The 20,709-nt window shown below is 41.6% G+C and overlaps 1 protein-coding gene across 1 annotated transcript in view; it reads right to left on the bottom strand.

Moving 5' to 3' along the window:
• Positions 1–630: 630 nt before the first annotated feature.
• The window catches only part of EFHC2 (EF-hand domain containing 2), a gene marked incomplete at its 3' end in the record, with an annotated part of 161,978 nt that continues 141,899 nt past the window's right edge, over positions 631–20,709 (bottom strand). Inside the window, 7 exon segments of the mRNA XM_081222351.1 lie at positions 631–830; positions 833–882; positions 12,393–12,433; positions 12,437–12,485; positions 14,214–14,368; positions 14,372–14,394; positions 14,397–14,407. Of these exon segments, the coding sequence (XP_081078477.1) occupies positions 631–830; positions 833–882; positions 12,393–12,433; positions 12,437–12,485; positions 14,214–14,368; positions 14,372–14,394; positions 14,397–14,407 (529 nt within the window).

Here is a 20,709-nt window from a genome sequence, read left to right as displayed (position 1 = left end):
TGCCTGAGGGAACTCCCCAAGGGCACTAGACCAGTTCAGGCCAGAATGAGCTGGTCATCAGAGACCGGGAGGAATAAATGCCTCCTTTCTGGGAGTTATCAACCACATGACACTTGCTTTATCAAGGGACTTTCCCAAGAAAATCAATTTCTGCAGCATGTTAAAATATAAACAAACCACCACCCACCCACCCACTCCTTAAAGACAATTGGTCCAAAGAGATCTTAGAGAATTCAGACAATTCCAGAATGTTGAGAGCATCATCCGATCACATGAACTCTGTTTTCCCTAACCAAGCATTTTTCTACTGAATTTTTATTTTAAATTTGGCCCCACTATGAAATATACATCTCCATACTATAATGTTTCACCCAAGGCAAACCTGCGTGCACAGCCACAAATACACTGGGGATTCTTGACATATGCACTATTTGAGACTTGCTCTTGTAGCTTATGATGATATTACCAGAATCCCTTGATAACAGTGTTTGTATCTATTTATAACTGTAACCTATTATCCTATTTTCCATATAATTGGATACGACTTGGGTTAAAAAACATTCAGCTGCATAAGAAAAATCACGCTCTTATACAGCAGATGTTCACTCAGTATGGAAAGTGAATTAGACTTTAACACAAATACCCAGAAATACATAGTGCTCTTTCCAAAAGCACTGATGTTACTCTTTTACATTGAAAAATAATTTTAAGATAAAGGATATTAAAAACGCAAGGGAGGTAGCCACAGCTGGTTTTTAAAACAGGTGTTACTTTTACCTCTTTAATGTACCATACTGCTTCCAATTCGGGCATCGGATTCACTCTCCAGTCAGGGCACAGAAAAATGACTCGTAATTTATTTGTTTTTCACTGTCTTCAAACCTAAAAATATAATTATAACATATGATTTGACTCAATCTGCAGATTTCAGGACCAAACTGTCAGCTTAAATCCACCATGAAAACATACTACTAGATGTGCTTCAATACTGATATTTTTCTTATTTCTTATTACCTTGTTTTCTGTTTCTAACCCTCCAGAATGTAAATTCTTTGAGAGCAGAGACCTCACACATCTAATTCACCAAAGTATCCCCAGGACCTAGATCAATGCTGGCACATAGTAGGTGTTCAACAAATACTTGTTGCAGTTGCCATAGAAACAAATTAATTTATTCAGCTGCTAAGACCATTGTTATATTCTGTTAACAGTATTGAAGTTCCTCTTAGTTTACCAGGTTGATACTATGCCAGTAAAATTTTTAAAACGTCTTCATTTTTCTTAAATTGTATGCCTTTTAAATCTTTAAAGCAAGCCTAGATTCATTTTGTCTACTAATATATTTTTAGGAAAAATAAAAGGCACTTTAATCATTTATCATGTAGCCATTAAAAGGAGTTATGTAGATCCATATATGTTGTCATGGAAATGTGTTAATAATATATTGTTGAGTGGAAAGGAGGTTATAAAATAGAATGTAGAGTTATGGTCTCACTTTAGGTTTATATTTGTACAAAACAACATTTAACAAGTCTAGCAACAATACATGGAATTATTAAGAACAGCTACCTGTAGCAAGAGAGAGTGTAATTTTTGCTTTTTCTTTAGACTTTTCTGTATCATCTGAATTGTTTTAAATTCATAATCAGAAAATATTAAGCCCATTTTCATTTTGAAAAACAACAACAACAACAAATGATTACCCTGCACCATAAAACTATAGGTCAAAAATAACTAATCTGTTTGACTGCTATTTCCTAATTATGGAAATTGACATAAATTTATCCTTAACCATAAGAAAGTTTTGGCAATTAAGACCCCAAAATTTCAAGACAATTGCTATAATGACCTAAACACAAACAAAATATTTCTTACTGTAATACCTCAATGCTATTTTTCTATTCTGAATTTGACCACCTCTGGCAATTTCTAAGGCTAAACACATACTGGTTACGTAACACAATTTTTTGAAGAAAAAGACAAAGGTGGTCACTAAGGCACTGTTACAAGCACCCTGCTCCAGGCTCCTGCCCTTCTCTCAGGACCTCTAACTCAACATGCCCCTCCAACCAGCAAGTGAGGTGCGCAAAGTTACTACTGCTAGGATGAACAGAGGATAATTAATTATAAGAAAACTCAGTGATAACAGAAGCAGGAAAAAAAAAACCCTATTCATAATCAGTCAAAAGGCTTTTCTCTTTTTTTTAATCAAAGCATTAAGAAAATAATAGCTCATATTTATAAACTAATAACAATTAGCAGCAATAAATTAAATGTTACATGATGAAGTTACATAGACTCATTAAGCTAAACAAAGTAGAATAAACAGAGTGATCAGAAGAGGGGAAAGGGAATTCAGTCATTCTTTTGTGTACATTTTCTTTGGCCAAGGATTCTGGGATACAACTCCAATATGCTGCCCCCTACCACTGTTTATCCTTTGAATTTTGGCTCACTCATCATTTGAACTCCTTGAAAGGACATGTTCTGTTTATGGAAATATTTGTAGCCAAAATGCAGGACCATTATGTCTTTTATTTGCATGTGTTTAGGGAGAAGAACTAAAACTCAATCAAGTAGAGATATTTTATAAGAAACTCCTTTAGCATGGTGCCTCAAAGAAAAGTATTCCCTAATACTCTGAATAGGAGCTGAGGTCACAGAATGAGATCATGGAGGGCCTTTGACTTTCATACTAAGGACAACTAAGAGCCATTGGAGTATATTGTACAGAACAGTTACCAGATCTAAGTTATATTTTCTGAAGATCACTCTAGCTGATATATTGCAAATACAATGTAGGGGCAAGGCCAAAGTGGCAAGGGCAGTTAGCGGTCTTCTGCAGTAATCCAGACAAGAGATAATGGTGGCTTAGGTGACAGTGGTGGCAGTGGAGGGAGGGCAGTGAGGAGTGGTGAAGCCTGAATATATTTTGAGTGTAAGACTCCTGCAGGATTGTATATAGTGTGTAGGGGAGGTGAGGGGGAGAATGAATAGGAACGGATTCAGGACAACTCTCAGGGTTTTGCTTGAGCAGCTGGAAAAACAGAGTTGCCCGAACTGAGATGGGAAGGACTGCAGGAGCTACAGGTTGGGAGAAAAGATTGGGAGCTTGGTTTTGGATGTGTTACATTTTGATGGGACGTGAGCAGTTGGGTATATGAGTCTGTAGTTCAGGGAAGATGTTTGAGTTAGAGATAGAAGTATGGGAGTCATTAGCATATAGATGATATTTAAAGCCACCAGACTGGAAGACTGAATGAGATCCCCAATGAACAAAATTTCTTCATCTGTTCCTACAATACAGAATTTAATTGTTGGTAAATTCCCATCACATCAATGACAGGAGGCACGTATTGAATCCTAGAGGTTTCAGAAGTATAATATCCCAGTAATTTGGGAACCAGTCAAAAGACTACCAAACAGATTTAGAATTACACCATCCCTCATACAGAGTCCACTAACCAATCCTGTAGGTTCTACCACCATAGCATATCACAAGTCTCTTTCTCTCCATATTTTCTACTATTCACTAATTCCAAGCCACCATCATCTCTCACCTGGACTACAGGAATACCTTTTGTATCTTGGTCTTGTTGCTTCTACTCTTACCTTGCTGCAAACCATCCTCCACCAGAATGATCTTTCTAAAACATGGATCTGATCAATTACTTCCTTGTTTACAACTGTGCAATGGCTTTCTAATCCACTTAGAACGCAAGCTGAACTCCTTACCAAGGTTTATAAAACTGCACATAATCTGGTCCCTGCTGACCTCTCTGACCTCCTCTGAAAACTCTCTCCTGTTCACAATGTTCCAGGTACACCAGCTTTCTTCTTGCTCTCTGAGCATACCAAGATCGTTCCCAGCAATGCAAGGCATTTGCACCTTCTGGTTCCTTTGTCTGGAAAGTCTCAATTCCAAAGTCTCAATTCAAAGGCCTCAGAAAGGCCTTCCTGCAGTTCCTCTTACCTAACCGAGTCCCCATGCCTAAGTCTGCATTTGCCCTGGATGATGGCACTGAATGGTACAGGAAAACTTCTGGAAGTCACCACTGGAAGTCCTATTATCAGACCTCCTTACCAATCCGTCTTATATTTATTCATGCTCACCTGTTAATCCTGGGCCCCCAGCACTCTTTCCTGCCCAACTCATGATATGTCAGACTCAACACATCTAACCATTTACCCATCTCAAAAGATATTTGGGAAGGATATTCCTGAATCAAATGATATTCGGGAAGGATCAAAAGCTGTAAATGAAAGAGTACACAGCTTAGAAATGATGTATAAAATCTTTCTGAGGAAAAATGTTTGAAAGATTTAATCTTTCCAAAGTCCCAAAGCCAGGCCTCAGGGAAGAGTTGAGTTAATGTGGTAAAATACTCCAAGTTTCTCTTTTCAGTTCTGTCTTGGAGGATTTCAATGGATATGGGAATCCCCCCAAAAGGAGCAAGGGAGAAAAGAACAAAGAATCTTTCAATTAAAAGGGATAAAATTAGCCAATGCTTCTTGGAAGAGTTCTTTGCTCTTGGGAAGTGGATAGAGTTGCAGTAAATCACGATGGGTCACTCACAAATATTTATCTCCCTTTCCCACCAAAATCTCACCAAAATGACAACAAAGAAATAAAAATAGGTGATAACCCCCAATGGCAAAGATAGCTGGAAAACAAGGCAACAGTGGACGAGAGATTTCAAAATCGTTTGCAAGATGGAAATCAGACTAAGGATTGGTAACTGGCTCGGCAGAGCTGAGGAAGGGAAGCTGAATTCGAAATGTCCATGGCAGAGGCAGGGGGCACTTAAAGATTAGCCAGTGTGGCCCACAACACTTCTGAGAGGCTCAGCAATTACAGACTCCAGGTGCCAATAAAGGCAGGGATACAGTGGGGGTCGGAAAACAAGGACTGTTTGAAAGCCTAAATAAAGCAAGAGCAGCTGAACCCTCAAGTATCTCCTTGTACACTGTACTCTTCCCTACAGGGGAGTGAGGCTTGTTCTCCAGAGAAATTCAACAAAAGCAGTTCTAGTCTTGGGGAGAGGAAGCATAATGGAGGGTAGAGAAGAACATTACACACTACACTGAACTTGGGTCTCTCAGCCCCCTTCCTTCTCCTTTTCTGTTTCCAGAACACCAGTGGCCATACTTAAATTCTCTTCCTTTCCCCTATCCCACCCTCCCTCCTAGCCCCACAGAAGATAGGATTCTCCTCTCAATACTCTGAAAGGCCCCAAACTCTGGCTTCTGGGGAGTACCCAATGAAAATGTAGGCTAGGAGATGACTCATGCAGTGAAACCCACTAATCAACAAGACCCACCCCAAAAGCTTCCAACATTAAGGACAGAAGTCAAAATGGCAATAGGAAAAAAAAAAAGGTATCAAGCAACAAAGTTAATTCAGGTAGCAGAGGGAAAGATGTGAGATAAGAGGATATATTACACCCACGAAAAAGAAACAGAAGACTAAAAATAGGAACCAAAAGTGTTCTCTTCGAATAAAAAAACATGATAGTAGTAACTAGATGCAGAAGAAGGGGTGGAATGTAAAGTTGAGGAAACCCCTTAGTAAGGACATCATAATGACAAAGAAAAATTGGGGAGAGAAAGATCCAAATTCAAGAGAGCCAAAATCTTAATGATAGGAGTTCTCACAAGAGAAAAATAAAAATGGAGGAAAGGAAATTATTTTAAAATTAATGGAAAATTTATCAGAGCCAAAGGACAGAGTCTCCAGACCGGAAGGGCCCATAAATTGTTAAGCACAATGAATCTATATACAGACACACACACACACACACACACACACACACACACACACACAAGCCCCATCATGAACTTCCAGAACACCAGGAATAAAGAGACGATCCTAAGAGCATCCAGAAAGAACACCAGTAATGGGAATCAATATTATGCTAAATTCTCAAGCATCGTTAACAGGAAGTAGTAGCAGTATCTAAAAATGAGAAATCCAGAAATAGCAGTACGTACATGCTATTTAAAGGTCTGCAGAAACAGCTAGAAGGACTGAAAGGCTGTTTCTTGAGAACGGGTCTGGGAGGTGGGGAGCGATGTGGCTGGAAACTGCTGTTGTCGGAATAAGCTTTTTAGAATGATTTGATTTTTTTTTCTTACTATAAAGCATGTATCCGTTTGACATAAATAAAAATGTAAGAAGTGTAAAAAGCACATGAGAGACCTTGAAGCGTGCTTTCCAAGGTGGTAAACTCATACAAGTCAGACTTGGCAAGGCAGGAGCACCACTCATTGGGACCATGTCCCGGTTTTCCTCCATGCTCCAAAGCTCAGCACAGAGCTTCCTCCCCCTGGACCACTGATACAGTGAGATTTTTCACGCCCTCATTTGTTACTATACACTATATCTACTATACGCTACTGTTAGATGAGGTTGTGAGAGAGAAAAGACTAGGATACAAAGGAGTGCTGCAGCTCTAAAAACAGTCCAGGTTGGAGAAGGAGCCGAGAGGGAGCAGTTTGGAGACAGAGGAACGCTTGATTATTAGGGGAGTGAGGACAAGTAGGTCAATTTCCCCTGAATACTATCTCCCCAGCCGTCCCTCCTGCCTCATGACTACAGGTAATCATTCACCAAATCCTCTCCGTCCTTTCAAAGTATTTTGGAAAAGCCTATGAATCGTATAGAAAATGGATCTCCTTACTTCAGGGTCGTGCTGTGCTTCTGATCAAAAATGTTAGCATCCTGGTTCTCCACCTGAATCCCCTACTTCGCTCCTTGCCAAATGACATTTGACTCTTGCTTAGGCCCTGATTCATGGTCAAAGGACAAAGATTTGCCACTCTGGAGGAAATTCTTTTGAAAAGGCTGTGAAGGCAATTCCAAAGAGGAGCTTTCTATGGTGACATTGTTGGAATCAGCGCACAGCCTTCCAGGGGGACTGCCCTAAAGGGCAACACTAATTCTGGCTTTTAAGTGTGTCGATGCTTGTTAAAAAGTCAGCCTCCTTACTTTAAAGTCCCAGCTCACAGTGCTAAAGTGTTTTCCTAAAACCTCCATAAATTCTTCTTTCCCTTTGATACTTGGGCAAGCCACCATTTCCTTCCCTACACAAACTAAAGGACATGTTTGTGGAAGAAGAGGGAGGGAAGGCAATTTCTCTGGTTCTCCTCTAGATAATAATGAACCGCAAGCAGGCTTCCCAATGCCTTACTAGGTGGGAGTTCTAAGAAGTGAGTCTAACGTGTCATTTGACAGGTGCTCCTGGTCCCCCTCCCAAAAATGATGAATGGCTTGAAAACCGCAGAAGCCATCCATCTCCTTGCTGCGGGGAATAATCCTGATCTGCTTTATTTCCACCATCTGTGGAGGTAATAGGCACAGCAGCTGTATTCTGCTGAAGAGTAACATGGGTCCCCCTCTGCCGCAAAGGCCATCTCATAACTTAGGGGAATGGGCTGGCGGCAGGACCAGGGCTGAAAGGGAGGGAGGGTAGTGAAGACGCATTTTTGACTCACTTGGTTGTGTTTGGTTTCAGTTCATTACCCAACAAACCCAGGGGTGCACACTGAAACACCTGGTGAGAGTCTTAAAGACCAGACACTTAAGGAAAAAAAGTGGAGCTCTAGGCCACCCTAGCCGGTTGGTCACAAAAACTTAGGAGTCGGCAAGATGGCACTGCCCAAGTTGCCAATGAGTTAACTCCTGTGATCTCAAATCGCCAGGCCTCTAAATTCCAACTGTGAGCCCAGCACAGATCTCCTTAGGGACCAAATCACCTTATATTTGAAAAGGTAGAAAGCATCTGTGTGTGTGTGTGTGTGTGTGTGTGTGTGTGTGTGTGTGAGAGAGAGAGAGAGAGAGAGAGAGAGAGAGAGAAGGAGAGAGAGAGAAGGAGAGGGACAGAAGAGGGTTTCTCTCTGAAAACTTCCCAGTGCACCAAACACTCTGCAACATTAGCAAGCACATGGTTCAACCCTTGCCCCTCAGCTTCACTGCCACGTATTGTTAGGTGAAATCACTTGAGCCCCAACCATGCCTCTGGGAGCGGGGGCAGAGGGAGAGGCTGGGTAGAGTATAATGAGATGATTTTAAAGCCCTGTTAACTTTTTCCATTTTAACTGATATTTCTGGATGAGGCACCAGCTCTCTTGGGAGGCCAGTTCTAAGGCATTCCATGGAGCCCAAAGACAGCTGTAAAAGACTAGCTTGGGGCAGAGCTGCTGGGGAAAGAGTCGCGCTTGAATTTCCAGCTATTCCAAGTCCCAATTCGGAAGGCTACAATTAGGGGAGGAGGCTGCCTCTTTACTCCCCAGTCCCATCAGGAACACAGTATGGAATGACCTCAGAATACTCTCTACCTCTTATGGTTTGAGAACCAGGATTTCTTGCTTACTAGTACAGGGGAAATATTAATAACCCTAATGAAGGCGGAGAGGGGTTGACTCCATTTACAGGGATCACCTGGGCAGAAGACAGTAGGGCTGGACTTCAGAAGCAGCTCTGGTAGAAATCAAGCCCATGTGTTTCTCCCCGCTGCCCAGTGTACCAGCACAGGACAAGTCTCCGGGACTGCAAAGGTGAATGAGATATCGTTCCTACCCCTAGGAGCTCAGATAGAAACAAAGGTTTAGGGTATCTTAGGGAGCTGTCATTTTAATTCCATTAGAGATCCATTCAGGCCTGAAGCAAGCTCTTTGAGAGTCTCCTTATGCCTCAACGTTTGCACTCATGAAATGAGGTATCATGCCTACCATCCACTAAAATGTACCTTTTAATGTGCTCAAGGATTTACAAAATATTCTAGGGCCCTAGGCACTATGTCAATACAGAGTGCCACTCCTATTATGAATGGGTAGTAGCTACCACTACCTCGAACATTTAAGTCTGATGCTCTGTGCATTAGTGAAATGACTTCTGACTTCGTTTGGCAAGTAAAGTGACCTCATACCAGCTACCACAGCACAAACTGACAGGGGCTGGGTAACCAGATGTGAAGAGATTTTGAAGTGCTGATTCCAGCAGGACTTCTGCTCATAAGGAAAAGACCTAACTGAATCACAAGAGAAATGGAAATGGAGTAGACGGGAAATCTTCGTGCCCACATGCCGGGTCAGGAGAAATTCACAGGTGACAATCTGGAGTGGGTGAAAGAAATCATCCGAATCTTTAGCCACAGAGGTTTTCGTCTCCTGATCTGAATTCACACAGCAGCAGCCCAGCTCCATCCCAAGGCAGGTAAAACTGCCCCTGGGCAGAGTGTGTGCTGAACCAAGTCAACAGACTCCGGGCCTGTCTCCCACGGGAGACTGCAGACGTCAGAGGGGCTCTGGCTTAGCGTGCCACAGAAGGGGTGTGTAGAAAGAGAGTCTGGTCAAGGCTCTGGAAAGCCCTGTGGAGTCTGTGGGGAACAATAAGAATGCAGAATATAAATGTAAGCTGCAGGCTGATGGGCCCATTAGGAATTAGGGCAGTCTTTGAAAGGAATCTGCGGAGATGATGCAAAACACCAAGCATGTGACCCAAATCGTGGCAGGGCATATTGGAGGGAGAGGGGAATGGGAATGAGACATTTTCTAATCTGATTAGTCTGAAGTTTCCCCTGAGTGTGGAGAAGGGTCAGTGCACAATTAGAGGCAAAGTTAGACTGCTTAGCGGCTCAGAGGGATGACCTCCTCGGAGCTAAGCCGGGCTCAGAGGCGGATATGATCTGAGACTGAACCGGCTTCGCAACGAGTTGGGGAATCGTCTTTCTGCCTTTAATGTCAAATCGTCAAGGCAAAGACAAAACAGTCTGCTGAGAGGATGATGACTTGGTGGCCTCAGTGCTGGATAGGAAACATCTAGGTCCCCCGGAGGCCACGCTCCCACATTACTGGACTTTCCAGTACAACTCATCCTCGAGGCCATCAAGAGATAATCTAATAAACATCCGCAGCTTCCTGACTAGAAGACAGCTTAATGTGTGAAAGGCATTCAGATCCAACTGTTTAAAAACAAGGCTTCCTCTATGTGGAAGGATGCAGGTCTCTTCCAGTTCATTTCTAAGTCAGAGTGTGTGGTCTATGGTCCCTGATGGAAACGCCTCTCCTAGTCCCCAGTCAGTACTTAGTACCAGGTGCTATGGCACTGGGGAATTTATGTATGTTATCTCAAGTCACTCTGAGAACCGCGAGGAAGTAGGTAGTGTTATCTCATTCTAGAGGTAAGGAATCTGGGGTTCAGGCAGGTCAAAAATCTTGCACAAGATTACACAGCTAGCAAGTAGATTCAAAGAGTATAGGAGACAAGGTAGGGGTAAAACTGTCAAGATGTGACAAGCTACTGCTTATTTTTAGGCAGTAAATCAAACAGGTTAGAAGCAGGTCTCTGTATCTAAGTGGATCAAATGTCTAGTCACAAGTCTTCATTACAAGGTAAGAGACAAAAAAAAGAAACATAAATAGTGCTGTGAGAATCCTCAGGAGGAGATAATCACTGCCAGGCAAGCAAATCCAAGAGGGCTTCATGGATACGGTGCTATTTGAAATGGGTCGTAAAGAAAAGCTTTCAGCGGGTGAAGAAAATTGGAAGCTAGTTCCTACTGAAGAAACAGCAAGAGAAAAGGCAAAAAAGTGGGAATGCAGGAGGAATACATGTGAAATGCTAAACGAGCCATTTGGCTGGACTGTTGGGAATGAGAAGACGAGCTTTGGGAATGTGATAACTGTGGAGAAACCGGGCTCCTAAGCCTGCCTATTTCATCTCAGGTCCTTTACACCGGGATGGCCTATTTATCCCTCATACTGCTGCTAGCAAATGAAAGCAAATAGAGCTGGTAGTCTAGAAGATAACCCCAGGTCAATCCAATGCATATACACACATCCAACTGAATTGGCCTCTTCTTGATTCCCCTCCTGATACCTTGGACTCTAGTTCTCCCACATGGGATTTAGTTTTGTCTGCTTCCTTTTGTTTCTATTTTTGTCTCAGATGAGGACTCCCCACTCCAGCCCCTGCTTGAGAATAATGCCCTAGTGACAACCCTAAGCCCCACAATGGAGAAGGGGGAGAAGGAGCTCAAAGCTAAGGAGTTTGGTCATTCCTTAGAGAACAAAGAAATGGTACAGAAGGCTTATGAGTAGAAGAGTGACACTATGATATTCTTACTCTTAGAAGGTACTTAGCTGCAAGAATGTAAAGATGGATTTAAAAATTTAGAGGCCGTTAGAAGAAAGACCAATGTGGAAGCCCTGCAACAGTCAAGAAGAAAGGTGGGTCAGAACAAGAGTGAAAATGGCGGGAATGGAGGGGAGAGAGTAGAAAGGAGGTAGGACTGTCAAGACATTCTAATCTACTGGCTAGTTGTAGACAATAATTCAAAATGGTTAGAAGCAGAAGATGTGCATTTTAAAGGTTCAGGGGTTAAGTCACAGCTCTTCTTTTTCTAGACTACGTGACTTTAGGCAAAATTTTATCTCTCTAGACCTCAGCATCCTCTTGTAAGATAGGATAATAGCTCTAACCTCACCAAGTTGTCCTCACAAAGTAAAGGAGGTAATGTATTCAAAGCAATGATAACAATGCCTAGAACACAGCCCCAAATATCAGAATTATCAAGATAAGTACGCTAGAGGGGGGGCTGGAGTCATGCCATGGTAAGCATAAAAGATGACCAGAGTCTGGGTGGCTAGGAGGGTGGTGCCAGAAGTCAAGAGTCAGGGTCAGTACAAGAACTGAGGTGTTTCAGAAAGCGGTTGACTGTGCTTCCCTTTTGCAACATCATAATCTCTACACTTTACATCTAGTGTTCTAGCAGGACAGAGCTCTGTGCTAATAACATGAGGTGCTCTTACCGCATGTCTGTGGCCACTAGAAACTACTGCTTTGAAAAATCTGCCCTAAATTTTACATCTAAGACTCTCATAACCAATGAGGTTGTACATTTTCATTTTGTCCCAGGAAATCTGTGTGCATATAAGTATATATTAATGTTAAAAAGATAAAATGATAATTCATAATAGGCTCTCTAACATTCAAAATCATGACTCATTTTTCCTTTTTAACACTTAAATGGAGATGTGTCATCGGTGATAAATAAAAACGGTCAAGGGTAAATCAAGGGCAATTAAAAGTAGATGTAGGGCTTCTCTGGTGGCGCAGTGGTTGAGAGTCTGCCTGCCGATGCAGGGGACACGGGTTCGTGCCCCGGTCCGAGAAGATCCCACATGCCGCGGAGCGGCTAGGCCCGTGAGCCATGGCCGGTGAGCCTGCGCGTCCGGAGCCGGTGCTCCGCAACGGGAGAGGCCACAACAGTGAGACGCCCGCGTACCGCAAAAAAAAAGAAAAAAAATAAAAAAGTAGATGTAAAACCAGGAATAGTCTCCGAAACAAAAATATGCAGGACATTGCCCATGAGGGTGGAGTTCTCACTTACCTGGAGAGTAAGGATCCCAGAAGATCATCATTCAAAGGTAATCAGGAGGACCTGCACAGCCTTTTGATGTCTTTGCTGGGTAATAATTTTTCCCTGCATTAAAACAAAGTAAATGGGCTTGTATATACTTTGTGTCTCTTGAGTAACAATTACACTCTATAGGAAAGAAAACACAGATGTGTCCTAAAAGCATGCACCTGGAAATAAGTATGAAAACTGGTACTGGAATCACAGTAAGGAAAAACAGTAATACTGCATTTCACCAACTATTTTTCCATTTCAGAAGTCACTAGATTCTGTCCTTACAAAGGTCTTTCCATCAAGATTCAGATTCTTGGTTGGTGATAGTACAGCCTATTAAGGCTGTAGCCACGAGTGTTGCTCTAAGTAATCGATCTGCATTCTTGACCACTAGTCAAAAATGATTCTGATATTTGAAAACATCTCTTAATCTGACAGGCATCTAGAGCCTCCAACACAAGTATTATATGACTGGAGGGTGTTTTTCTAGTCTTTTCCTTGGACCCAAACCTTATAACCTAGAAGCCCCAACTGGGGCCTTAACATTCACCTCAATTTTTTCTCCAGACCAGCCCAACAGTCATTTTCCCCAGCCTGCTGAGGGCACAGAAATGCTTGTCCAATGTTCTAACTCAGACAGTGTTCTTCCAGGCATCAGGCAAAATTAGAACCAAAAGGAAAGAAAGTGGGCTTCTTTCTCTGCAGGGGGTTATAAAATGATAAGAGAATGTTTATGTCTAGAATTGGAGCTTGTTGGATCTGGAGAACCTCAGAGTTGTCTGATCAACTAGCCCCATTTTCCCAGGAGGTGTTCTTTTAGTGAAGGAGGGTCACAATTCTCACCCTGGGAAGGGGTACCTCTAGGGTGGAAGGCAAGGCCAGGGTCATGCAAAGCTCAGGCCGCACATCCTCCAGGAGGCTCAGAGAAGCTTAAAGATTCAAGGAAAAATACCATCTTTATAACAACTCAACAAGGGTGTATTATGGATTAGGAAAAAAAAACACATATTCACAACTAAAATAAACTATGGGATCTTCAAAGATATTTAGGGTATGTAGGTAGCCACTTGGGTGCAGACTTCAGGTTTGGGGATGAAGGAAGGGGTCATGGGGAAAAGAGATGGCAGTGGTCTGTAGTAATAAAATCAGAGGCTAGAGTTTGACCTAAGGTTTTCTAACTCCAGTTGAGTATTCCACCCACCCCTCACTATATCAGTCTGTGGATAAGATGAACACCAAAACATATTAAGATGGAGCTCCAGTTGTTTGTAACAGTGACTTAATAAAACTCAATGCAAACACGATAAATGTATTCGAAATAGATTATGCTGAGCTTCATTATCTTCAAGGAGAAATAATTTCAAAGATATTCTATAGAAAGCTTACCGCAAATCCCCTGTTCTGTGTATTATAAAAGTCACACTTAAAAATCCCACTTATCACTAAAATAATGTAAAGAGACGACATCTCAGAATTAAACCTTCTAACATTGATTTACTATGCTTCAATTGAAAACCTCTAGAAACCAATTAAAAGAAAATGCAAAGGGGCAATCCTATTCTTTTGAAGATACAGGGCCTCCCCTATTCCATCAACAAGCAAAGCTCACCATCCATCACTATGAAATATCTGTACCCAGTTAATCTCCAAAAATGATTTAAGGTGGCTTTGCTACATGGTGGAGTATGAGAAGACATGTCAATTTTCTTTTTGCCCTTTTTGATAAAATACAAATTCCTTCATTAGTCAGGTTCACAGAAACGTAAATGATTTATTAGAATCAATAAAATAAAAGCTTACTTTTCCCGATCTTGGTATACACAGGTAGCAATGAGTCTTTCAAAATTCTCAAAAGTATTTTTCTTGAGCTGTTCATGGGCCTGTGCAATTAGGACATTCATATCTGGACGGGGGTCCTCAGGCACCCAGTAGTGACGTGCAATGGTTATAACTTCTTAGTCTGTGAGTTTTCCGACAGACTCATCATTATTTCTCTGTAAAGAAAATGGAAAAACACTCAAGAAATTATATCTAAGACTATTTTACCTTTCTTTCTATTAAAAATATCCATATCCCATTTTACAAAACTTTACCAACTGCCTAGAGACAGGTTATTATTTTTCTTTAATTTAATTTCTCTACCTATGAGCAACAGGAAGGCACTCGTGCTAGAATGGAAAACAATAAGCACAACAGCTTATAAATAAAATGGCACTTTGCCCACAGTCAAACTTCTACCACATAACAGCCTACAACCAGGAAGTAAATTCCATTTTTTTTTTTTTTTTTTTTGCGGTATGCGGGCCTCTCACTGTTGTGGCCTCTCCCGTTGCGGAGCACAGGCTCCGGACGCGCAGGCTCAGCGGCCATGGCTCACGGGCCCAGCCACTCCGCGGCATGTGGGATCTTCCTGGACTGGGGCACGAACCCGCGTCCCCTGCATAGGCAGGCGGACTCTCAACCACTGTGCCATCAGGGAAGCCCCAGGAAGTAAATTCTTAAAGTCCTCGAATGGTCAAAAATCCTGTGACTAAATACATGATTTCATTCAATACCTATTAACCTTACTGTATACAAAATAGTAACAGACTTGGGGTTCTGTTTTCCCAGGGTATAAAACTTATAAATCAGTAAGTTAGAAAGGTGTTTTGGAGATGGGGAAAGCGATTATGCACATTTCTGTAGTAAAAAGTAAAAACTGACACACCCTACCAGTGAGAGAAAAAAGTGAAAAGTGAAAAGAGCTGTGTAAAGGTACAGTTGTCTGAGTCTTTAAAAGGCAAATGGCACTGATATCATTTGGCAGAGAAAACAAACAACAAAAAAACAAATGACAGGAACACATTCACAATGAGGCCTCAAAGCTTAACAAATTGGCTGACAGGTTTTCAATATATTCGCTATATGAAAGCCATAAACCATGCAACAGGCATTAGAAAGAATTACATCAAAATGGTTAAAATGCAAACTGTTAACGGTAGTTAAATGAATAAGCTTCCACCATCTAGAAAATCTACTTACTGGAAAAAAATTCAGTTCCCAAGAATCCCAAATAAATGAGGGAATACAAGATTTGTTCTTCTGTTATAGACTGGTCTTTTGGAATAATATGGTTTTTAGTTCTTTTAAATATTTCTTGTCATTTTCACTATCATTTAAGAGATCTATAGGTTCTTCTGGTCAAGAATTTCCTTAGATAGAGTGTAGGAAAGCCCACAGCTATGATGTTGACCTACCTGAAGGAACTGTATTTCACCTACATCCACTTATTAGGGTCTCTGGGGTTTTTGTTTTGTTTTGCTCTGCTTTTGTTTTTTTAATGGGAAATGGAGGCCAAATTCAACCAAGAGGACCCCACCATTGCAGCAAGTCAGTTTGGGTTAGAGGATCAATCAGTAACATTGGCCGGGGGCTCACTATCTGGAAGACACTGTAGTCACTTTGGCATCTGAACTTTTCAGAGTCTATAATCTATTTGGGCTGTCCAGGCATCCAGATGAGCTCCCTAGCTACTAACTGGGAGGGCCACTTGAATGAACTGAGTAATAATAATAACCCTCACCCCTTGTTGAGTTCTTGCTATGTGCCAGGTCCTGTGCTGCTGGGTCCTTTTGGCATGGATCATCTCATCTGGCCCAGAAGGTAGATACTAGTATTAGCCCCATTTTACAGATGAGAACACTGAAGCAGAGAAATGTGAAGTAATATGTCCAATGTCATGAAGTCAGAATGCAAACCCCTGCAGTCTGGCTCCAGAGCCCATGCTCCTGCATACTATTCTGTCCCTCTTCTGTTGGGACACAGAAGAAAGAGTGACCGCATGGAGTGGGGCTCATTCAGGGAAAGCTGAAGGCAGTGGCTTTTGAGCTGATTTTTTAACAGACCTCTCTATTCCCTTTTCCATCCATGACCTGTGCTTTGAGGGCTATCACTAACCCACATAAATAAGTAAGAGAAAGTAATTTCAGAAACCCTGAGTCACCAACCATCTCTGACAGAGAGCCAAGTGACCACGGAGGAAGCACTCCAAGGGAAGCCCCCAGCTCATTTACAACACTGGTCATGGAATAATCAGTCATGACACATGCACAGAATTGAACACTATGCAACCATGAAAAGTAGGCTGTTGACTGGCATTAATTGGTATGAAAGACATCCATGCTATGTTGATAAATGTAGTATGATCCCAATGAAACTAAAGATACCGGTACATATTGACATATATATGCACAGAAAAAAAGACTGGAAGGATACATACCAAAACATCTATAGCATTATCCCTGATTGCTGAGCTTTCTTTATATATAGGTATAAAAATGATTTTATACCTATATATAAAATATCTGCTTTTTCTGAATTTTTATAATTATCAAATATTACTTTTATTGTCAGAAAAATACCCATTTGAAATCTTTTTCTTTTTGAGGGTAGAAAATGGCATGAAGAAGAAGTGGCACACTCCCAAGGATGAGGGAAAAGAGCGTCTGCAGCAGTAACTAGAAACTTACCACGTACCTTTAACTAAACCTACTCTAGCCCTACCAGGTCATAAAAGTTTATTTTCCTCTACAGGGGTGGGATAGGGAGGGTGGGAGGGAGACGCAAGAGGGAGGAGATATGGGGATATATGTATATGTATAGCTGATTCACTTTGTTATAAAGCAGAAACTAACACATCATTGTAAAGCAATTATACTCCAATAAAGATGTTTAAAAAAAAAGTTTATTTTCCTTTTCATTGGATAAACTGAAATTATCCTGACCTCACTGCAGTGAAAATTTATATCTGCTGGGTTCTGCATGCCTGGGTTTTAAACACCTCAGTATTCCACTGCTTTCCATGTCTTTTAAAAAATTTTTATTATTATTATTATTTTTTTGTGTGTGTGTGTGTGGTACGCGGGCCTCTCACTGTTGTGGCCTCTCCCGTCACGCAGCACAGGCTCCGGACACGCAGGCTCAGCGGCCATGGCTCACGGGCCTAGCCGCTCCGCGGCATGTGGGATCTTCCTGGACTGGGGCACGAACCCGTGTCCCCTACATCGGCAGGCGGACTCTCAACCACTGAGCCGCCAAGGAAGCCCCCAAACTTCATTTTAAAGGTCTGAATCTCAGGGTATTTTCTTACATATCCAATTGTTAAAGTGTAAGCAATGTCTTTCAAACAAACTAAAAAAATTACTTTCAATGTAAACAAGGGCTCAAGAGTCTAAGCCTTGGGCCCTAAGGCTTACAAGAAAATCTGGTAGAGCCTAAATTAAACCAAGCAGCAATTTTAATGACAGTTAGATAGCACCCTGTATCATCTCCTTCAATTTGATATTCAACAAATAAAATGTGTTTCACTTTGTCTAATCAGAAGCCAGGCACACCTGCTCACATCCTACATTCCCTCAGGTTTTCTGTCACTTGTGGGCCTAAGCTGCCCACACAGAGTAGAACCCTGACTTCCCATAACTTACATCCTAGCCTGGCATAGTGCTGGACTAGTGTGTTGCCAGACCGCAGAGAGTAGTAGGGACAGCTGGTAGAATATGTGTCAGAGGAAGGAGAAATGGAAAGATAGATCAAATGGAGCCAGTACAAATGTCTTACCAGATTTTGCTACCAGCCTAACCATAGCTCAAAACCATTTACAGAGCTCTTCAATCTCACTGGAGAACAAAGCCGTTACATATGGCCATGTTGGCTGGGTACCGCCCACCTCCAGGGAGAACATTTATAGACTTATGGTATAAATTGTGTCCCCTGGAGTTGTGTGACATGGTGGCCTCGCCAGAGAAGCCAAGGGACTCTGGAGAAAAAAGAAAAAAAGAGGTCACCACAGACTATAAGAAAATCATCTACGCCAGCTTGGGTCACAACCTGTTTGCAATTGGGAGGCAGTGTGGTTTAGTGGGGAAAATGTGAGCTTCCAAATTACACAGACCTGGATTAAAATTGCAGCCCCACAATTTTGCTAATAAATGGGAACTTTGGTAAATTTTTAACTTTTCTGAGGCTCTGTTCCTTATCTGTGAAATTGGACAAGACCACTTGCTTCACAGAATTTTATGTTACCGCAGGAGCCAGGATGATCCTGTGAAAACGTTAAGTCAGATCATATCATGCCTCTGTTCAAAAGCCTCTGAGGGCTTGCCATCTCTCCTGAAGTTGCACCCAAAAGCCTCATGATGGCCTACCAGGCCCGACATGATGTGTCCCCTCTTCTGCTCTCTCTCTTAGACTTCGTCCCCTCTCTTTCTCTCTGCACCCACCATACTGCACTCCTTGCTCTTCCTCAAACAAGGCAGGCACATCTGTTTGCGTGTCATCTTCTCCATGAGGCCTTCTCTAACCATCCTTTTCAAAAGTGTGACCCCTCCCCCTGTAAGTCTGGCATTCCCTAACCCCTTCTCTGCTCTCTCTTCCTCAGTGGCATTCATCATACACCAACCTAGTATATCATTTATTTTCTTATTCTGTATATCGTCTTTATTCCCCTGCCAGAACGTAAGCTCCACAGAGGGCAGGGCTATTTGTCTGTTTTGTTCATTGCTGAATCCCCAACACATTCAATAGCCCCTGACACATAGTAAGCACTCTGTAATAAATAGTTTTCTGAATAAATGAAAAATGAGGGTTAAGTTTGCAAGGTATGAAAAGCATCTAGCTTTCTATAGTGCCTGGAGCTGTATGAATGCTCAGTAAACAATAGCAATTTTTATTCTCATCATCCCAAAATGAAGACAGTTTCATGTTGTATTAAACTAGATGAGTTACTTCCTTTAAGCAAGTTTATCTTGGAAAAATGTGAAATGTCTTTGATGAGTGAAATCATGGAATTTATCACAGAATGTAAATGGAAGATGGTACACTTGTTTTAAATCGTCAAATTCAGGATTTAAGTCTGAAGTGATAAAGTAATAAGCTCCAGGTGTGCCTTCCTTTATATAATGGATAGATTTGAGACTCTGCACAAATGCTTAACTCTTAGAACTCAAATTAGATGCCCCCTTTCACTCTCTATTACATATAAAGATACTCTATCTTCATTTTGGTCATTTTTTTTTTTTTTTTTTTTTTTTTTGTTTTTTTTTTTTTTCTTTTTGCGGTATGCGGGCCTCTCACTGCCGTGGCCTCTCCCGTTGCGGAGCACAGGCTCCAGACGCGCAGGCCCAGCGGCCACGGCTCACGGGCCCAGCCGCTCCGCGGCACATGGGATCCTCCCAGACCGGGGCACGAACCCGCATCCCCTGCATCGGCAGGCGGACTCTCAACCACTGCGCCACCAGGGAGGCCCCTTTTTTGGTCATTTTTAATTGGCAATGGCACCTAACACCTTAGCTTTAAATTCCTCTCATATCTGTTAAGTTGTTAACGACAAGCAAGCACACTGAACTCTGAAATAAGTTCTTCGGAAACTAAAGAATCTTTTGATAGTATAATAATTACTGCCAAATTTCTCTGCTTTGTAAATTGATTTTCTGATGTATTTTCTCAAAGAAAAGTACATCTGCGTTGAAAATCATTGAGCTTGTTTTCTTATTCCAAATAAATGTAAGCAGCTTCTAGTTTTCTCTCTATTACTGCTCTAATCTTCATTTCACATCAAATACTATGGCTTTTCCTGTTTTGACATGTAGTGGAATGTACATGGTAATTTTGATTTATTTAGTTTGAAATCCAGTATGTATTGGTGCACTCAACTTTGGGGTTGTTTAAGTGTAGCCAAACAAAATGAGATATTCTCATGCAGTTAACAGTAATTGCTGTATATTATTAGCAATATTCTTCATAGAGGTACAATTTTAGAAACTCTTTAAAACGCTCATCTATAATTCTTCTACAATTTGGTACAATATGCATTTAAGCAAGCTAAGACAACAGTGAGGTTTCTTTTGTTTTTTGTTTTTTAAATCATGTCAAGATTTTTGCATCCAGCAAGTGGACACCGGGATGATGGTGCTTAACTTGTGATGTGGGCAGAAAAGAATGAATATGCATTTCATTTACAAGCAAAGTGATTCATTTTCTACCACCTTCCTTTTCATTAACACACACCCTGTGTTCAGGGATTATTTGTCTCCAAGCAAACCTCACTTGTTTGGCTTTTTGTTTTTAACTCTTTCTCATTGGTGGCCAGATGTGATGTTTTAGAGGCCATGCTAAGCCCTGTGACAACTGTGGGTTCTTACATGGAGGGTGACCTCATATAAGCCCACAGGTTATTTACTGGTCACACGATCGGCTGAACATAAGACCAGATCTGTGCCCTCCGGTACTTAAAATCAACTTTGTAATTTAAGACTTACTC

Source organism: Mesoplodon bidens (genome assembly GCF_964165515.1).
Source record: "Mesoplodon bidens genome assembly, chromosome: X".
In the NCBI taxonomy this organism is placed as follows: Eukaryota; Metazoa; Chordata; class Mammalia; order Artiodactyla; family Ziphiidae; genus Mesoplodon; species Mesoplodon bidens.
This window is presented reverse-complemented; position numbering and strand designations above follow the sequence as displayed.